The sequence below is a fragment of the Coregonus lavaretus genome (genome assembly GCF_964263955.1).
Source record: "Coregonus lavaretus genome assembly, contig: HAP1_SCAFFOLD_2993, whole genome shotgun sequence".
NCBI classification, from domain to species: domain Eukaryota; kingdom Metazoa; phylum Chordata; class Actinopteri; order Salmoniformes; family Salmonidae; genus Coregonus; species Coregonus lavaretus.
This window is the reverse complement of record NW_028161283.1, coordinates 1-17,170: the sequence shown is the minus strand read 5'-3', so window position 1 is coordinate 17,170 and position 17,170 is coordinate 1. Positions and strand designations below refer to the sequence as shown.

Sequence of the window (17,170 nt, the reverse complement as noted above, 5' to 3'; positions counted from 1 at the left end):
GCGGCGCCCCATGTTCAGCCAGCTAGTTTGGAGATCAAATACAATTTTATTTGTCACATGAATCATAAAAAACAGGTGTAGACTAACAGTGAAATGTTTACTTACCAACAATGCAGAGAGAAAAATATAAATATTCTAGAAAAAATTATAACTCAAGGAATAAATACACAATGAGCAACAATAACATGGGGTACCAGTACCGAGTCGATGTGCAGGGGTACGAGGTAATTAAGGTAGATATGTATATATACTGTAGGTAGGGGTAAAGTGACTAGGCAACAGGATAGATAATAAACAGTAGCAGCATCGTATGTATATGATTAGTCAAAAGAGTTTGTGCAAAAATGGTCAATGCAATGTCTAACAGCTATTTGGTGAATCAATGTCTCGCCAGATCACATCATTTATAATGATTATTCTACATAACATAACCGAATATAACAGCATAGTATAAAGTTACTGTTAGACCAAAAACACCACCTAATTTCATATGAGATTTTAGGATGATCAGCTGAATGGCCCCCAAAAAATCTAAAGCGGCAAGAAGTCAATAGCGTGGTGCCACTAGGCAAAATATGTGGTTTGATTGAAACAAAATACAGGTATGGCTACCCTATAGATGGTTCAAATTATCTGCTCGAATTCTCTCATGAAACCATAGATAGGCCAACACTGTAGGCCAGGGATCATCAACTAGATTCTGCCGCTGGGCGAATTCTTCGTGAGCGGATGGTCGGGGGGCTGGAACATAATTACAAATAATTTGTAGACTGCAAATTGACCGCAAGAAGCCCAAACATATATAATATTTGACTAAAACATTATAATTTCAAACCTTGCTTACATTTGTATATTATCATGTGTTTTTTTATAAAAAATAAAAAATAAATTGAAAACTTGTGGAGCGAAATTAAACCAAAATCAGCCCGCGGGCCGCTAGTTGGGGAACCCTGCTGTAGGCCTACATAATTCAGGAAGATCTAAATGCATATTCCCATGAAACTGAGATCAAATTATTGGCATGCAGTTTGGACATTTCAGCTCTAAAACGAAAAGTAGGCTATTATTATTCACGATTTTCAGATAGCGTATTTTGAAATTAGGTATGCCCAATTTAGTGTTTGAGGGTTTTAAAAATCGAAACATTAATTGAGACAATATGTGTGGGCGTAGGCAGACATTTGAAGGATGCATTTTATGCATATTCTAAAATGACAATAGGCCACATCTGTCGGTACAAACTTTGATTGAGAAATGATGACATCATTGAAATTTTTTGGCAGCTCTGAAAAACAGCACTACACCACTGCAGCTAACTGAAGTTTCTGTGCTTAGGTTCTTGGGCTTCAAGCCCCCAGAACAATGAATGATTGATTAAATGATTGTTGCGGGTGTGCTGGCTGGGTTATGGAGAATCAATGACAGGTAGGCGGATTGATTGATGGATGGATAGATGGATAGATGGATGGATGGATGGATGGATGGATGGATGGATTGATGGATGGTTTTCTTTCTTTCTCCTGCTCAGTGGGTTTGCTGGGTCTAATGAAATGGAGGACTCGTCCTGAGCTCCTCAAAGAAAACCTGGAGAAACTCAAGATCATCGACGGAGAGGAGGTTGTCAAGGTGTGTAATATTTGTGTGTGTTATTTGTGTTTGTGTGTGTGTGTCTGATCTCATGGCCTCTCCTCCCCTCCCTGTGTAGTTTCTCCAGGACACTCTGGATGCTCTGTTCACCATCATGATGGAACACTCCCAGACTGACGACTACGACATCCTAGTGTTCGACGCCCTGGTGAGTGTGTGGTGTGTGTGTGTGTGTTCTTGTCTCTGTCTGGTATTCTCTGTCACTCTTGCACCTTTTCTTTTCTCTGTCTGTCAGTCTGTCGCTGCATGTAGCTGTCTGTCTGTCGATCTCTGTCCATATGGCTCTGTCATTCTTCTTCTTAATAAACATGTCTTCCTGCTTGTTGCTTGTTCGTTTGTCTTTTTGCCAGTGAGGCACATCTCTCTCACCATATCAATCACAATGTGTATCCCTTCTTCTCTCTCCCGCTCTCTTTCTCTCTCTCTCTTGCTCTCTCTCTCTCTCTCTCTCTCTCTCTCTCCCTTTCTCTCTCTCTTGCTCTCTCTCTTTCACTCTCTCTCTCTTTCTCTCTCTCTCTTGCTCTCTCACACTCTCTCTCTCTCTCTCTCTCTCTCTCTCTCTCTCTCTCTCTCTCTCTCTCTCTCTCTCTCTCTCTCTCTCTCTCTCTCTCTCTCTCTCTCTCAGATCTACATCATTGGTCTGATAGCAGACAGGAAGTTCCAGCATTTTAACACAGTGTTGGAGGCCTATATTAAACAGCACTTCAGCGCCACGCTGGCCTACAAGTCAGTACTACTTCCTGTGTCTAACCCCTCCTCTTCCTGTCCGCCTGTCTGCCAGTCTCACTGTCTCTCAGAAGCAGCCTCAGGAGTGGCTGAACTCCTCTTTCACATTCATAGTCAGATTGTGGAGGTAAAGCAGCAAGCTCTATCGATAATGACTCATCATGCCAAACTCATAATGACATTTCCACAGGAGATGATGTACACATTGTTTTTCCACTGTTGAGTGACAGTACATATAAAGTATGTCCTCATTATTATTCTGATTACAGATGATGGTAGGCCTCATGATGGTGCTGGGTTCAGGTAAACTGTCACTGTTGAAGTAGCTGTGCTGATGCTGGGTGTAGTGCATCAATCAGCGACAAAGGTGTCAGTGTGTTATTGTGAATGCTGTGTGCCTGTAGGTCATTAAATAAGTAGCCGGTTGCAGTAGAAGTTAATGGATGGATAAGCCAGGGTAAGGTGGATGACTAGACCATGGTATTTTACTCAAGGCTGGCCAGAATACTTATACTGGGCTCATTGAGTCTTAACTTCAAAACCCACTGGTTTACCCTCGCCTCTGCTACTCAGTTCAATTTCCATTGCTTTACAATGTACAATGTACATATTGCCTAAGCAGTATGTACTCTCTCTCGCTCATTCTCACTTTATCCCTCTCTCGTTCTCTCTTGACATTGCTCCCTGTTGCTCTCAAAATCACACACACTCCACCTCTCCCTCTCCTCTCTCTTTCTCTCCCTGCTCTCTCTCTCTCGCTCTCCCCGCCCTCGTCCCTCGTCCCCCCATCTCTCTCTCCAATCTGTGTTAAAACAGAGGATTCTCCCTCCTTTTTCTCATTGAGATAAAATCTATGTTTCAAGAGACCTGGTCCAACCACGACAGCAGCAGGGGGGAACAATGTTTCAGACAAATATTAGACACACTGTAACGACTTATAGACATAGACACACCATAACAAATTAAAATAAACATGTTTTGACGTAGACACAGATACAATTCAATTACAGAAACATACAAGCGTCATAGATTTTAAAAACCTAGCATATATACCACCCCATCAAGTCCTAATGACAATCACATTGTCACGATCGTTTACGGATGAGACGGACCAAGGCGCAGCGTGATAAGCGTACATATTTATTTAGTACTGAACACACAACAAAAACAACAAACAAACGATACGTGAAGTCCAAGGTAGACTACTAACATACCTATATGGAACAAGATCCCACACAGACTGGTGCCAAACGGCTGCCTAAGTATGGTCCCCAATCAGAGACAACAAACTACAGCTGCCTCTGATTGGGAACCACCCTGGCCAACATAGATCTACACGATCTAGAAACTCAAACATAGAAAACTAAACATAGAAACTACACACCCTGGCTCAACATTTAAGAGTCCCCAGAGCCAGGGCGTGACACACATTCCTCAGTAACATGTGAGTCAACCAAACTTTTAAACTCCTCCAAGGAAACAAGATCCTGGAGTTTCAAGCTGGTCTGGAGAGAATTTCAAGTCCACAGAGCTGAGTAGCTAAAACACCTTTTGCCATGATCCGTTCTGATTTTAGGAACCGTTAAAAGTAAGTAAGAGTGAGATCGCAACTGGTATTTATTTTCAGACCTTATCCAAGAAGAACAGAGATAAAGCTGCAGTTTTCCCAAAATGGCCTAATAGATCATAGTATACCAATGTTTAAGCCTACGTAAAGTCAACGAAGACCAGCCAACAGTACTATAGAGATCACAGTGGTGTGAAGTCCAGCCAACAGCACTATAGAGATCACAGTTGTGTGAAGACCAACCAACAGCACTATAGAGATCACAGTTGTGTGAAGTCCAGCCAACAGTACTATAGAGATCACAGTGGTGTGAAGTCCAGCCAACAGTACTATAGAGATCACAGTGGTGTGAAGTCCAGCCAACAGCACTATAGAGATCACAGTGGTGTGAAGTCCAGCCAACAGCACTATAGATATCACAGTGGTGTGAAGTCCAGCCAACAGTACTATAGAGATCACAGTGGTGTGAAGTCCAGCCAACAGTACTATAGAGATCACAGTGGTGTGAAGTCCAGCCAACAGTACTATAGAGATCACAGTGGTGTGAAGTCCAGCCAACAGTACTATAGAGATCACAGTGGGGTGAAGTCCAGCCAACAGCACTATAGAGATCACAGTGGTGGTAGTGCTTGAGGTCTGCATATAAATTACATCACTGTAGTCCAAGACAGACAGGAATGTACACCATACCAGCTCTATTCTGGCCACAGAAGAAAAACAAGCCTTATGCCGGTAATAAAAACCTATTCTTAACTTGATCTTCTTTACTTGGTTCTCAACATGGTTAGTGAAGGTCAGCTTCTCATCCACCCAAACTCCCAGATATTTGTACGTCTTGACTTGCTCTATGGAATTTCCTTCCAAGGTAGAAATGACATGGTTTACCAACAAGCTCTCACAGTCTCACGTCAGAATTAGACATTCATTCATGTTTCTCAATCGTCAAATTTTGAAGTGGTTCCAAACGGCAAATTTCAATGTGTTTAAGGTTAGGCATTAACTCCGAATTTTTAAGGGTTAAGGTTTGGGATAGGCTTAAAACAAAAATCTCAAAAACAACTTTCTATCGTTGGATTCAAACATGCAACCTTTGGCACCAGAGGCAGACATGAGACTGTGAGAGTTAGTTGGAAAACCATGTCAATACTACCTACTTGAAGGTAACACCGCTCACTGTTGTCCCTACTGGTCGGTTTCCACGTCATCTTCCGACATCCTCAGACATGGATGGACGTCGAATACTGACTTGTATCACGGGTGACCTGGCTGGGTTTTCAGAGTGTTTAGCGTTGGAATATACCATTTATTTTGTTTTAGAGGAATTCAGAACAAGCTTAAAACCATACAGATTCTGTTGAATGATGTTAAAAACTGTTTGAGCTTCAAAAGCCAACTGCTGCCACTTGAGTAGAGAACAGTGTCATCCGCATAAAAATGTACATCAGCTGTCTCAATATATCTCTCTAAGGGGTCAAACAGAAGCTTAACCGGTGCTAGCCATGCCGTTATATAAAACTCTGTTGTCTAAATACGAGGCCACCCAATGTCATCCTCAGATTATTTTACACTTATGGACTTTTTTAGTCTTTATCCTTCTGAAAAAATCCAGACCGTTATAAAAGGACTGTTATTGTTTAAGAGGCTTTGATTGTTTTAATCCAGTTAGCCAACAAGACCATGCCCAATTTTGGGAACAGTATGGGACATAATCCTAGTCCTCTGGGCCCAGTGTGCTGTGGTGTGTGTGTGTTATGAAAAATGTAATTAACACTTTTAAATGAAGGTTTGCCTACTCTCTTTCTCTCCCTCTCCCCTTCTCCCCCTCCCCCCTCTCAGGAAGTTGATGTCGGTGTTGAAGAGGTATCTGGATGTGTCCAGTCGAGGGGAGCAGTGTGAAAACTACCTCCGCACCCTCAAAGCCCTGGAGTACATCTTCAAGTTCATCGTCCGCTCACGCATGCTCTACTCCCAGTGAGTCTGTGTGTATGTGCGCATGTGTGTGTGTGAGTGAGTGTAATCTAACTCTTAAAAGCATGCACACAGTCCACACACACACACACACACACACACACACACACACACACACACACACACACACACACACACACACACACACAGACAGACAGACAGACAGACACATACACACACGGTCACACACTCTTCTTTACGCTCTTGTACATTACCTAGCTAATTCCCAAAGACAGCTTGCTCTGAAAGACGCTGATTGCAGCGCTACTGTTGCTCACAAGCATTGATGATGAAGTGCCGTTTTCAATGAACACTAATGACAAAGTAGACCCAGTGCTGAATGAGCAGCTGCGATAGAGGAGGGACGCTGCTATTCAGAGACTTATGATGCGTCAACTCTTCTGAAGGCTGCTCCATATGATAATCATAAACAACATTAATAATAACATCACATAATTTGATCCTGACAGATTAGTAGCAGAACACAAGCAAATCTCTAAGTGCTTTGTCTGTGTTGCTTGTTTCGGGAAGTGTGTGCTGTGTGATTATCTAGTGGCCTGTCAATTTGTTTTAGAAACCATATGCAGTGCATGTGTACTGATCACTGTTCTCCCTGGAGGGATGCTAGAACAATTGATTGCTCCAGCCCTCCTCTCAGGTCTGCCAAACTACTTAAAAGAAAGTTGAAACTTTCTGAATTTCAAGTCTACATCACTCTTCCCATATAGGTAGCCTAGTCAGATACTCAGTATTCAAGAGCAGAGCATGCAGTACTGTGCTGTAGACTCATCTGTAGTACCATTAATGTCCTACACTCATCAATGACTTATCAGTTTGAATCTGAAGTTTCTCAAGTCCTATAAGATAACTCTGATTTCTATGAGTAGAGAATGTATTAGATGTTCTCTCTCTCTCGGCCCTATCCCTTCTTTCTTTAACCTTGCTTTTACCTTTCTTTCCCTTCTATAACTTTCTTCCGGCCTCAGTAACGCCTCTTTATTTATCCATCTTTGTTTTTCTCACCCGCCTGTTTTTTGCTATCCATCTAGCCTCTGCTCCCTCCCTCCTCCCATCCATCTGGTGTGAGTAGAGCATTAGTGTTGTTGTCCCATGGGTGGTGAATGGAGCATGGTTAGCAGTAGAGTTACAGTAGCAATCAGGGTGAGCAGGGTTAGGGTCAGCTTCTGGTCCCAGGCTGTTCTCTGATAGGGCTCATAGGGCTTTAGGCCCAGGATTATGAGGCCTACTCTACTGTACAGTCCACTCTACCACTTATCTACAGGAGCCTGCAGGGATAAAAGGGTGCAGAGGTCCAGACAGGAACAGGGCAACTGGGGTCAGAAATATCTGCTATTTATCAGTATGTGTTCTGTTGCGTATATGTACGTTGTGTCGTTGGGATAGGGTTAGCATAGGATTGCAGTGTGTGTACCCTGTATGTGTCTGTCATGATTTTCTGTGGTGGAGTCTCAAATATATACTGTATATAGTGTGTGTGTACGTGCATGTGTGCATCATAGCTATGTCCATTGTTTGTGCATGTGCGTGTGAGTGTCTGTGTGTCTGTGTGTCTGTGTGTGTGTGCACTCAGCCACACAGGGGGATTATGGAGGACAATGCTTTAGTAATCACAAGGCCACCCGGAGCTCTAAGAGTCATGTGGTAATACCCCTGCAAATTGGCTCCAAGTGATTTTCTATTTTGGAAATCTGTTCTAAAGTATTCCCACGCATAATAGAGAGATACAGTGCCTTCAGAAAGTATTCATACCCCTTGATTTATTCCCCAAAAAATGTGTGTTAGAGCCTGAATTCAAAAAGGATTAAATATATTTTTTCTGAACACAATACCCCATATTGACAAAGTGAAAACATGTCTTTATACATTTTTGCTAATAAAAATGATAATAATAACATAAATAATTATTTACATAAGTATTCAGACCTTTTGCTATGAGACTCGAACTTGAGCTCAGGTGCATCCTGTTTCCATTGATCATCCTTGAGATGTTTCTACAAATTGAGTCCACCTGTGGTCAATTCAATTGATTGTACATGATTTGGAAAGGCACACACCTGTCTATATAAGGTCCCACAGTTGACAGTGCATGGCAGAGCAAAAACCAAACCATGAGGTCAAAGGAATTGTCCATAGAGCTCCGAGACAGAACTGCGTCGAGGCACAGATCTGGGGAAGGGTACCAAAACATTTCTGCAGCATTGAAGGTCCCCAAGAACACAGTGGCCTCCATCATTCTTAAATGGAAGAAGTTTGGAACCACCTCTTCCTAGAGCTGGCCGCCCGGCCAAACTGAGCAATCGGGGGAGAAGGTCCTGACCAAGAAGCGGATTGTCACTCTGACAGAGCTCCAGAGTTCCTCTGGGGAGATGGGAGAACCTTCTAGAAGGACAACCATCTCTGCAGCATTCCACCAATCAGGCCTTTATGGTAGTGGCCAGACGGAAGCCACTCCTCAGTAAAAGGCACATGACAGCCAACTTGGAGTTTGCCAAAAGGCACCTAAAGGACTCTCAGACCATGAGAAACAAGATTCTCTTGTCTGATGAAACCAAGATTGAACTCTTTGGCCTGAATGCCAAGCATCAAGTCTGGAGGAAACCTGGCACCATCCCTATGGTGAAGCATGGTGGTGGCAGCATCATGCTGTTGGTTTGTATTTCAGGGACTGGGAGACTAGTCAGGATCGAGGGAAAGATGAACGGAGCAAAGTACACAGAGATCCTTGATGAAAACATGCTCCAGAGCACTCAGGACCTCAGACTGGGGCGAAGGTTCACCTTCCAACAGGACAACGACCCTAAGCACACAGCCAAGACAACGCAGGAGTGGCTTCGGGACAAGTCTCTGAATGTCCTTGAGTGGCCCAGCCAGAGCCCGGACTTGAACCCGATCGAACATGTCTGGAGAGATCTGAAAATAGCTGTGCAGCGACGCTCCCCATCCAACCTGACAGAGCTTGAGAGAATCTGCAGAGAAGAATGGGAGAAACTCCCCAAATACAGGTGTGCCAAGCTTGTAGTGTCATACCCAAGAAGACTTAAGGCTGTAATCACTGCCAAAGGTGCTTCAACAAAGTACTGAGTAAAGGGTCTGAATATTTATGTAAATGTGATCTTTCAGTTTTTTATTTTTAATACATTTGCTAAAATTAAAAACAAAACCTGTTTTTGCTTTGTTATTATGGGGTATTGTGTGTAGATTGATGAGGATTTTATTTTTTAAAGTCCATTTTAGAATAAGGCTGTAACTTAACAATATGTGGAAAAAGTCAAGGGTTCTGAATACTTTCCGAATGCACTGTATAAGGAAATCATAGTTGAAATAATTTCATTATGCCCTAATCTATGGAATACAGATATGCATTTGTTGGTCACAGGTATCTTTAAAAAAAAGGTAGGGGCGTGGATCTGAAAACCAGTCAGTATCTGGTGAGAACACCAGTTCACTCCTTCGCATAGAATTAATCAGGATGTTGATTGTGGCCTGTGTAATGTTGTCCCACTCTTCAATGGCTGTACGAAGTTACTGGATATTGGCAGGAACTGGAACATGCTGTCGTACACGTCAATCCAGAGTATACCAAACATGCTCAATGGGTAACATGTCTGTTGAGTATGCAGGCCATGGAAGAACTGGGACCTTTTCAGCTTCCAGGAATTGTGTACAGATCCTTATGACATGGGGCCGTGCATTAACATGATGAAACATGAGGTGATGGAGGCTGATGAATGGCACGTCAATGGGCCTCAGGATCTTGTCACGGTATCTCTGTGCATTCAAATAGCCATCGATAAAATGCAATTGTGTTCGTTGTCCGTAGCTTATGCCTGCCCATACCATAACCCAACCGCTATCATGGGGCACTCTGTTCACAACATTGACATCAGCAAACTGCTCGCCCACAATAATAATAATATGCCATTTAGCAGACGCTTTTATCCAAAGCGACTTACAGTTATGCGTGCATACATTTTTTTTGTGTATGGGTGGTCCCGGGGATTGAACCCACTACCTTGGCGTTACAAGCGCCGTGCTCTACCAGTTGAGCTACAGAGGACCACAACCGCCATACACGCTGTCTGCCATCTGCCCGGTACATTTGAAACTGGGATTCATCCGTGAAGAGCACACTTCTCCAGCGTGCCAGTCGGTTATGGAGCCGAACTCCAGTCAGGTTAAGACCCTGATTATGATGACAAGCCAGCAGATGAGCTTCCCTGAGACGGTTTCTGACAGTTTGTGCAGAAATTCTTTGGTTGTGCAAACCCACACTTTCATCAGCTGTCCGGGTGGCTGGTCTCAGACGATACCGCAGGTAAAGAAGCCGGATGTGGAGGTCCTGGGCTTGCATGGTTACACGTGGTCTGCGGTTGTGAGGCCGGTTGGACGCACTGCCAAATTGTCTAAAGCGACGTTGACGTCGGCTTATGGTAGAGAAATTAACATTCAATTCCCTGGCAACAACTCTGGTGGACATTCCTGCAATCAGCATGCCAATTGCACGCTCCCTCAAAACATGAAACATCTGTGTCGTTGTGTGACAAAACTGCCATTTTAGAGTGGCCTTTTACTGTCCTCAGCACAAGGTGCACCTGTGTAATGAGCATGCTGTTTAATCAGCTTCTTAATATGCCACACCTGTCAGGTGGATGGATTGTCAAATTTGTGCACAACATTTGAGAGAACAAGCTTTTTGTGCATATGGAACATTACTGGGATCTTTTACTTCAGCTATTGAAACATGGGACCAACACTTTACATGTTGCTTTTATATTTTTGTTTAGTATACCTCCATATACACTGTGTACAAAACATTATGAACACCTGCTCTTTCCGTGACATAGACTGACCAGGTGAATCCAGGTGAAAGCTATGGTCCCTTATTGATGTCACCTGTTAAATTCACTTCAATCAGTGTAAATGAAGGGATGGAGACAGGTTAAAGAAGTAGTTTTAAGCCTTGAGACATGGATTGTGATCCCAGTAAGTAATAGATTTGTGCCAGTACAGAGGGATAAGGTAACGAGTTATGCTTCAGTAAGGTTGTCTTCTTAGCAATGTTTATCAACTGCACTGCAGAAATGGAAAGTAAATAACAGAAAATAGATGCTGTGGTGGCAGCTGCAGAGAGGTATTTGGGTATACGAGATTTGACTTCAGAAGAGTTACAGGGTGTGTTGAGGGGTGGTGTCCTGTCCTCCCAGGCTGTTGGCATGGGAAGGAGCAGATAGGGTCAAAGTAGTGGAATGGGGTAGTGGGTTTAGGTGGCAACTGCAGAGAAGTACCTGGGTGTATGGGATTTTACTGCAGAAGAGTTAATGGGATGGTGACTTATATTTTTTATGAAATAGTGGTATATACAGTTGAAGTCGGAAGTTTACATGCACTTAGGTTGGAGTCATTAAAACTTGTTTTTGAACCACTCCACACATTTCTTGTTAACAAACTATAGTTTTGGCAAGTCGCATGCCACAAGTAATTTTTCCAACAATTGTTTACAGACAGATTATTTCACTTATAATTCACTGTATCACAATTCTAGTGGGTCATAAGTTTACATACACTAAGTTGACTGTGCCTTTAAACAGCATGGAAAATTCCAGAAAATGATGTCATGGCGTTAGAAGCTTCTGATAGGCTAATTGAACGTCATTTGAGTCAATTGGAGGTGTACCTGTGGATGTATTTCAAGGCCTACCTTCAAACTCAGTGCCTCTTTGCTTGACATCATGGGAAAATCAAAAGAAATCAGCCAAGACCTCAGAAAAAAAATTGTAGACCTCCACAAGTCTGGTTCATCCTTGGGAGCAATTTCCAAACGCCTGAAGGTACCACATTCATCTGTACAAACAATAGTACGCAAGTATAAACACCATGGGACCACACAGCCGTCATACCGCTCAAGAAGGAGACGCGTTCTGTCTCCTAGAAATGAACGTACTTTGGTGCGAAAAGTGCAAATCAATCCCAGAACAACAGCAAAGGACCCTGTGAAGATGCTGGAGGAAACAGGTACAAAAGTTTCTATATCACAGTAAAACGAGTCCTATGTCGACATAACCTGAAAGGCCGCTCAGCAAGGAAGAAGCCACTGCTCCAAAACCGCCATAAAAAAGCCACTACGGTTTGCAACTGCACATGGGGACAAAGATCGTACTTTTTGGAGAAATGTCCTCTGGTCTGATGAAACAAAAATAGAACTGTTTGGCCATAATGACCATTGTTATTTTTGGAGGAAAAAGGGGAAGGCTTTGCTTGGTCGCAAATGGGTCTTCCAAATGGACAATGACCCCAAGGATACTTCCAAAGTTGTGGCAAAATGGCTTAAGGACAACAAAGTCAAGGTATTGGAGTGGCCATCACAAAGCCCTGACCTCAATCCTATAGAACATTTGTGGGCAGAACTGAAAAAGCGTGTGCGAGCAAGGATGCCTACAATCCTGACTCAGTTACACCAGCTCTGTCAGGAGGAATGGGCCAAAATTCACCCAACTTATTGTAGAAGGCTACCCGAAACGTTTGACCCAAGTTAAACAATTTAAAGGCAATTCTACCAAATACTAATTGAGTATATGTAAACTTCTGACCCACTGGGAATGTGATGAAAGAAATAAAAGCTGAAATAAATCATTCTCTCTACTATTATGCTGACATTTCACAATCTTAAAATAAAGTGGTGATCCTAACTGACCTAAAACAGGGAATTTTTACTAGGATTAAATGTCAGGAATTGTGAAAAACTGAGTTTAAATGTATTTGGTTAAGGTGTATGTAAACTTCCGACTTCAACTGTAGTTGTAGGGTTAGTTGGTGGTGCATTTTTTTTTTCTGTAAGGAACAGGAATAATGAAGAGAACTTAATGTAGGTAGGTCGTGACTGGCCTCACACTTTAGTACAATAGGTGGCGGTGTATGCACCTTTAAGTTGGATGCGATCTGCCAACCCAATCACGAAGAAGAAGTCATGGATTGTGTATGTGTGCCATTCAGAGGGTGAATGGGCAAGACAAAACATTTCAGTGGTTTTTCACGCTCAACAGTTTCCCGTGTGTATCAAGAATGCTCCACCACCCAAAGGACATCCAGCCAACTTGACAGAACTGTGGGAAGCATTGTAGTCAACATGGGCCAGCATCCCTGTGGAACGCTTTCGACACCTTGTAGAGTCCAGGCCCGATGAATTGAGGCTGTTCTGAGGGCAAAAGGGGGTGCAACTCAATGTTAGGAAGGTGTTCGTAATGTTTTGTACACTCCGTGTATACTTCCATTAATTTTTTTAACTGGTACTGGGCTACCTTCAGACAAATCTTTTGAGGCTTGTGGGCATCCTAGAGCAAAACAACCGACATGTTCGTGAGAGTCTCACAATTCCATATTGGTGTGTAGCCCAAACTGTTTGGACACTACACACATTTTCGTGAGAAGACCGATTGTCTCCGGGTCTGGCAAACACCACTGTAGCTTGACCACCTTCCACCGCAGATGCAGAAGGCCGCCATTGGCAGATAAGGTGGATTGAGACGCAGCCCATGCAAAACAGATTGTTCTAGTTTAAACAGATGGATTTTAATTGGGATTTTTCTAATATGCTAATTAGATTTCCGCAGGGGACATCGACTCTATTATTGCCCATTGTCCATGCAACTTATTATGTGACTTGACAAGCAAATGTTTTCTCCTGAACTTATTTAGGCTTGTAATAACAAAGGGGTTGAATACTTATTGACTCAAGACATTTCAGCTTTTCATTTGTAATTAATTTCTAAAAACATCATTCCACTTTGAATGTGACACAAAATCCCTATTTAATTTTAAATTCAGGCTGTAACACAACAAAATGTCAAGGGGTGTGAATACTTTCTGAAGGTGCTGTATATCATATAGAAATGTAAGCAATGTTTGAAATGATTATGTTTTAATCAAATATTATATATGTTCGGGCTTCTTGTGGTCAATTTGCAGTCTACAAATTATTTGTAATTATGTTCCGGCCCCCTGACCAGCCGCTCAAGAAAAAGTCGTCCCGCAGCTGAATCTAGTTGATGATCGCTGCTGTAATCCTCCCCCACCCCAACACCCACAACCCGTACTGTAATTAAAATCTACCACAGAATTACAGTGAAACAGGAGGAGACGGAAGAGGAATGGAGAACAGGGGAGGAAGAGCGAGACGAAAGGAGAGTAATGAGAAGACATTAGTTACAAGGGTAGGGATAGATAGAGTAGTTTAACAAAGAATAGAAAGGGAGGAGTAGACAACTATAGGGATTGTGATGTGTTGTTGGGGATACAGGATGAAAGAAGATACCAAATGAAACACTTGGCCTAGCTTTGTATTCAGAGACAGTATGCAGCAGTAACTGGTAGAGCTTATGTACTGTAAAGTCTCTGTCTAGTTTGACATAGCCTCCATGTGACCTAGCCTCCTGACTCCCGCCATTTCTCCCAACAACAGCCAACTAGAACTACTTAAGTCCTTAAAAGTATTCGTTACCCCAGAAAAGAAAGAAAAAGGAGCACTTGTGTCTGTATCTGATCTGAGTACATTTTAGGGACAAACAAACAGGCTTATATAATAAGGCTGAAGCGTGTTTGGGTACACCTTCACTTTTTAAATCCTGCTTGAGACATTAACCGTGCCCCCTCTCTTCCTCTTTCTTCCTGTTTTCCTCTCTTCTCTCCAGGCTGTATGAAGGGAAGGAGCAGAAAGAGTTTGAGGAGTCTCTTCGGAGACTCTTTGAGTCCATCAACAAACTGATGACGAGTGACTTCAACACAACAGTCTTACTGCAGGTAAACAATCTCACTTCACTACATCTCTCCTCCTCTACTCTCCTAACTCTCTACAGTAAATCTCACTGTCTCACCATCTTTTTTTCTCTTGCTCATTTATTGATATGACCTCATTGTCCTAATTTCAGGTTTTATTATTCTTTCCCATCCATATGCATGTCTCTCTCTCTCCCTCTCCCTCTCTTTGCCTCTGTCTCTTGTCTCTCTCTCCAGGTAGCTGCTCTGAAGTACCTACCCGCAGTCTTGCAGGATGTGGAGACAGTGTTTGACGCCAAACTCCTGAGGTTAGTGCTATCCTCCACCCCCTCCACAGGAAGAGAAAATAGAACCGCTGTCAACATCGCTCAGGCCCTTCCCAGGATGCAATGTGAAGTGAAGTGTCTCTCACCTCAGTCACCTGTTCTTAACGTCCCCCAACATCCCCTCTGACCCCCTGTCCCTCTGGCTGATAACTGTCTCATAACGTTGTCTCCACAAAAACACAACAAAACAACCCAGTCTAAAACACTGTCTCTGTCTCCCAGCCCTCTATCAAGGTCACAACCTTATTTCCCAGATCTCTTTAACTCACAGTGACTCGTCATATCTTCCATTAACCTTTCATTAACCCCTCAAAGACAGACAGCCTTGCCTTTACAGTACCCATAATGAACAGAGATATGACTCTTTACCACATCCCCAGACCTTTTAGCTTTATAATCGAATGGGTCTAGAGTCTCTTTATGGCAGACAGACAGTTGGTTCCAGCAAACCACAACGTCTTTATTTCTGGCCTGACCTTCCTGTGACCTGTGTCTGAGACTAGTCTCTCTGAGGTGAGTGTGTGTGGGTGGGTATTTTTGTGGGTGTGTGGAACTCTGTTCAGACAGTCCAAACCTGTCTGGTCTGTTGAATCTCTGGAGTGGTTGAGTGTCAACACGATGTCATTGAGGTGTTACCTAAAACACCTGGCCACCTGCACCAGAATGATAGTGGCAAGAGCAGACCAAACACATACGCACACACAATCAAGGTGATGTACTGTAGACACAACAAACCACAAACAATAACATAATCTAAACATCTAAACAGTGACTCTAGGAAGAGATGCCCTAAAGATATTAATGGTAATATTTTCAACTGTTATGAGGTTGCCCATGTTGATATTTCAACGCTTTATTGCAGTGCCCTGGGTCATTATGGGAGAGCCATATTTTTGGTTTAATAAATGAACACAAACAACCAGCAGTTCCGCACCCAGGAGGGTTTGGACGTGGGACTCTGTAGGACAGACAGCCTTATATAATACAATAACATGATATTTCAATTTGTAATTAGATTGAAATTAGAGAGCCTGGTTAGCATGCAATGCACCACGGAAAAGCTCCCTCTACTGTCTAAAAAAAGAAAAGTGGTTGGCATTATCATTTAATTTGTTGTTCATCTAGCTAATGAAAGTACTGTATCAACCACATTAATAAATCCATCTAAGGAGGAAATACGGAATGGATGGCCCCATGCTCAATCTCCCTAAGAAGCTGCCGAGGCTTTGTAACTGGCTCATTTAATTCTTATTTGATTGGATTCCGGGCTGAGGGTGACACCAACTTGTCTCGACATTAGTGTCCGTCGCTAGTTCGCTAGTTTGGCTCATCTGTTTTCATAAGGCCTAGCTAGGGTATGTCCCAAATGGCAGCCTATAATGGCACCCATTCCCTATATACCCTGGTCAATAGTAACTCTGTGGGGGGGATGTGTTAGGAAGGTGTTCTTAATGTTTTATACACTCAGTCAGTGGTGGAAAAAGTACCCAAAAGTAAAGAAAATGACTCAAGCACAAGTTAAAGTCACCCAGTAAAAGACTACTTGAGTAAAAGTCTAAATGTATTTGGTTTTAAATATACTTAAGTATCAAAAGTAAATGTAATCTCAAATAAACTTAAGTATCAAAAGTAAAAGTGTAAATCATTTCACATTCCTTATATTAAGCAAACCAGACGGCACAATTTTCTTGTTTTTAAAATGTATGGATAGCCAGGGGCACACTCCAACATGCAGACATATTTTACAAATGAATAATTTGTGTTTAGTGAGTGCCAGATCAGCGGCAGCAGGGATGACCAGGTATGTTCTCTTGATAAGTGCGTGAATTGGACCATTTTCCTATCCTGCTAAGCATTCAAAATGTAACAAGTACTTTTGGGTGTCAGGGAAAATGTATGGAGTAAAAAGTACATTATTTTCATTAGGCAGGTAGTGTAGTAAAAGTAGTCAACAATACCAATAGTAAAGTACAGATACCCCAAAAAACTACTTAAGTAGTACTTTAAAGTATTTTAATTTTAGTACTTTACACCGCTGCCCTCAGTGTATTATTGAACTCAGTGGATTTAATTTGTTAAGGTATTCAAGCTGTTTTTACCATCCAGGTAACTGTCGCTTTTGCGGAGAGATCGTTTTTCTAAACTA

At 42.5% G+C, this 17,170-nt stretch overlaps 1 protein-coding gene across 1 annotated transcript in view; it reads left to right on the top strand.

The window, feature by feature from the left end:
* Positions 1-15,006, top strand: part of LOC311120860 (dedicator of cytokinesis protein 2-like) — a gene marked incomplete at its 3' end in the record, with an annotated part of 36,517 nt that extends 21,511 nt beyond the window's left edge. Inside the window, exons 18-23 of the mRNA XM_084195421.1 lie at positions 1,529-1,626; positions 1,706-1,795; positions 2,273-2,373; positions 5,777-5,911; positions 14,614-14,722; positions 14,936-15,006. Of these exons, the coding sequence (XP_084051547.1) occupies positions 1,529-1,626; positions 1,706-1,795; positions 2,273-2,373; positions 5,777-5,911; positions 14,614-14,722; positions 14,936-15,006 (604 nt within the window). The remainder of the gene's footprint in view (positions 1-1,528; positions 1,627-1,705; positions 1,796-2,272; positions 2,374-5,776; positions 5,912-14,613; positions 14,723-14,935) is intronic.
* Positions 15,007-17,170: the final 2,164 nt, after the last annotated feature.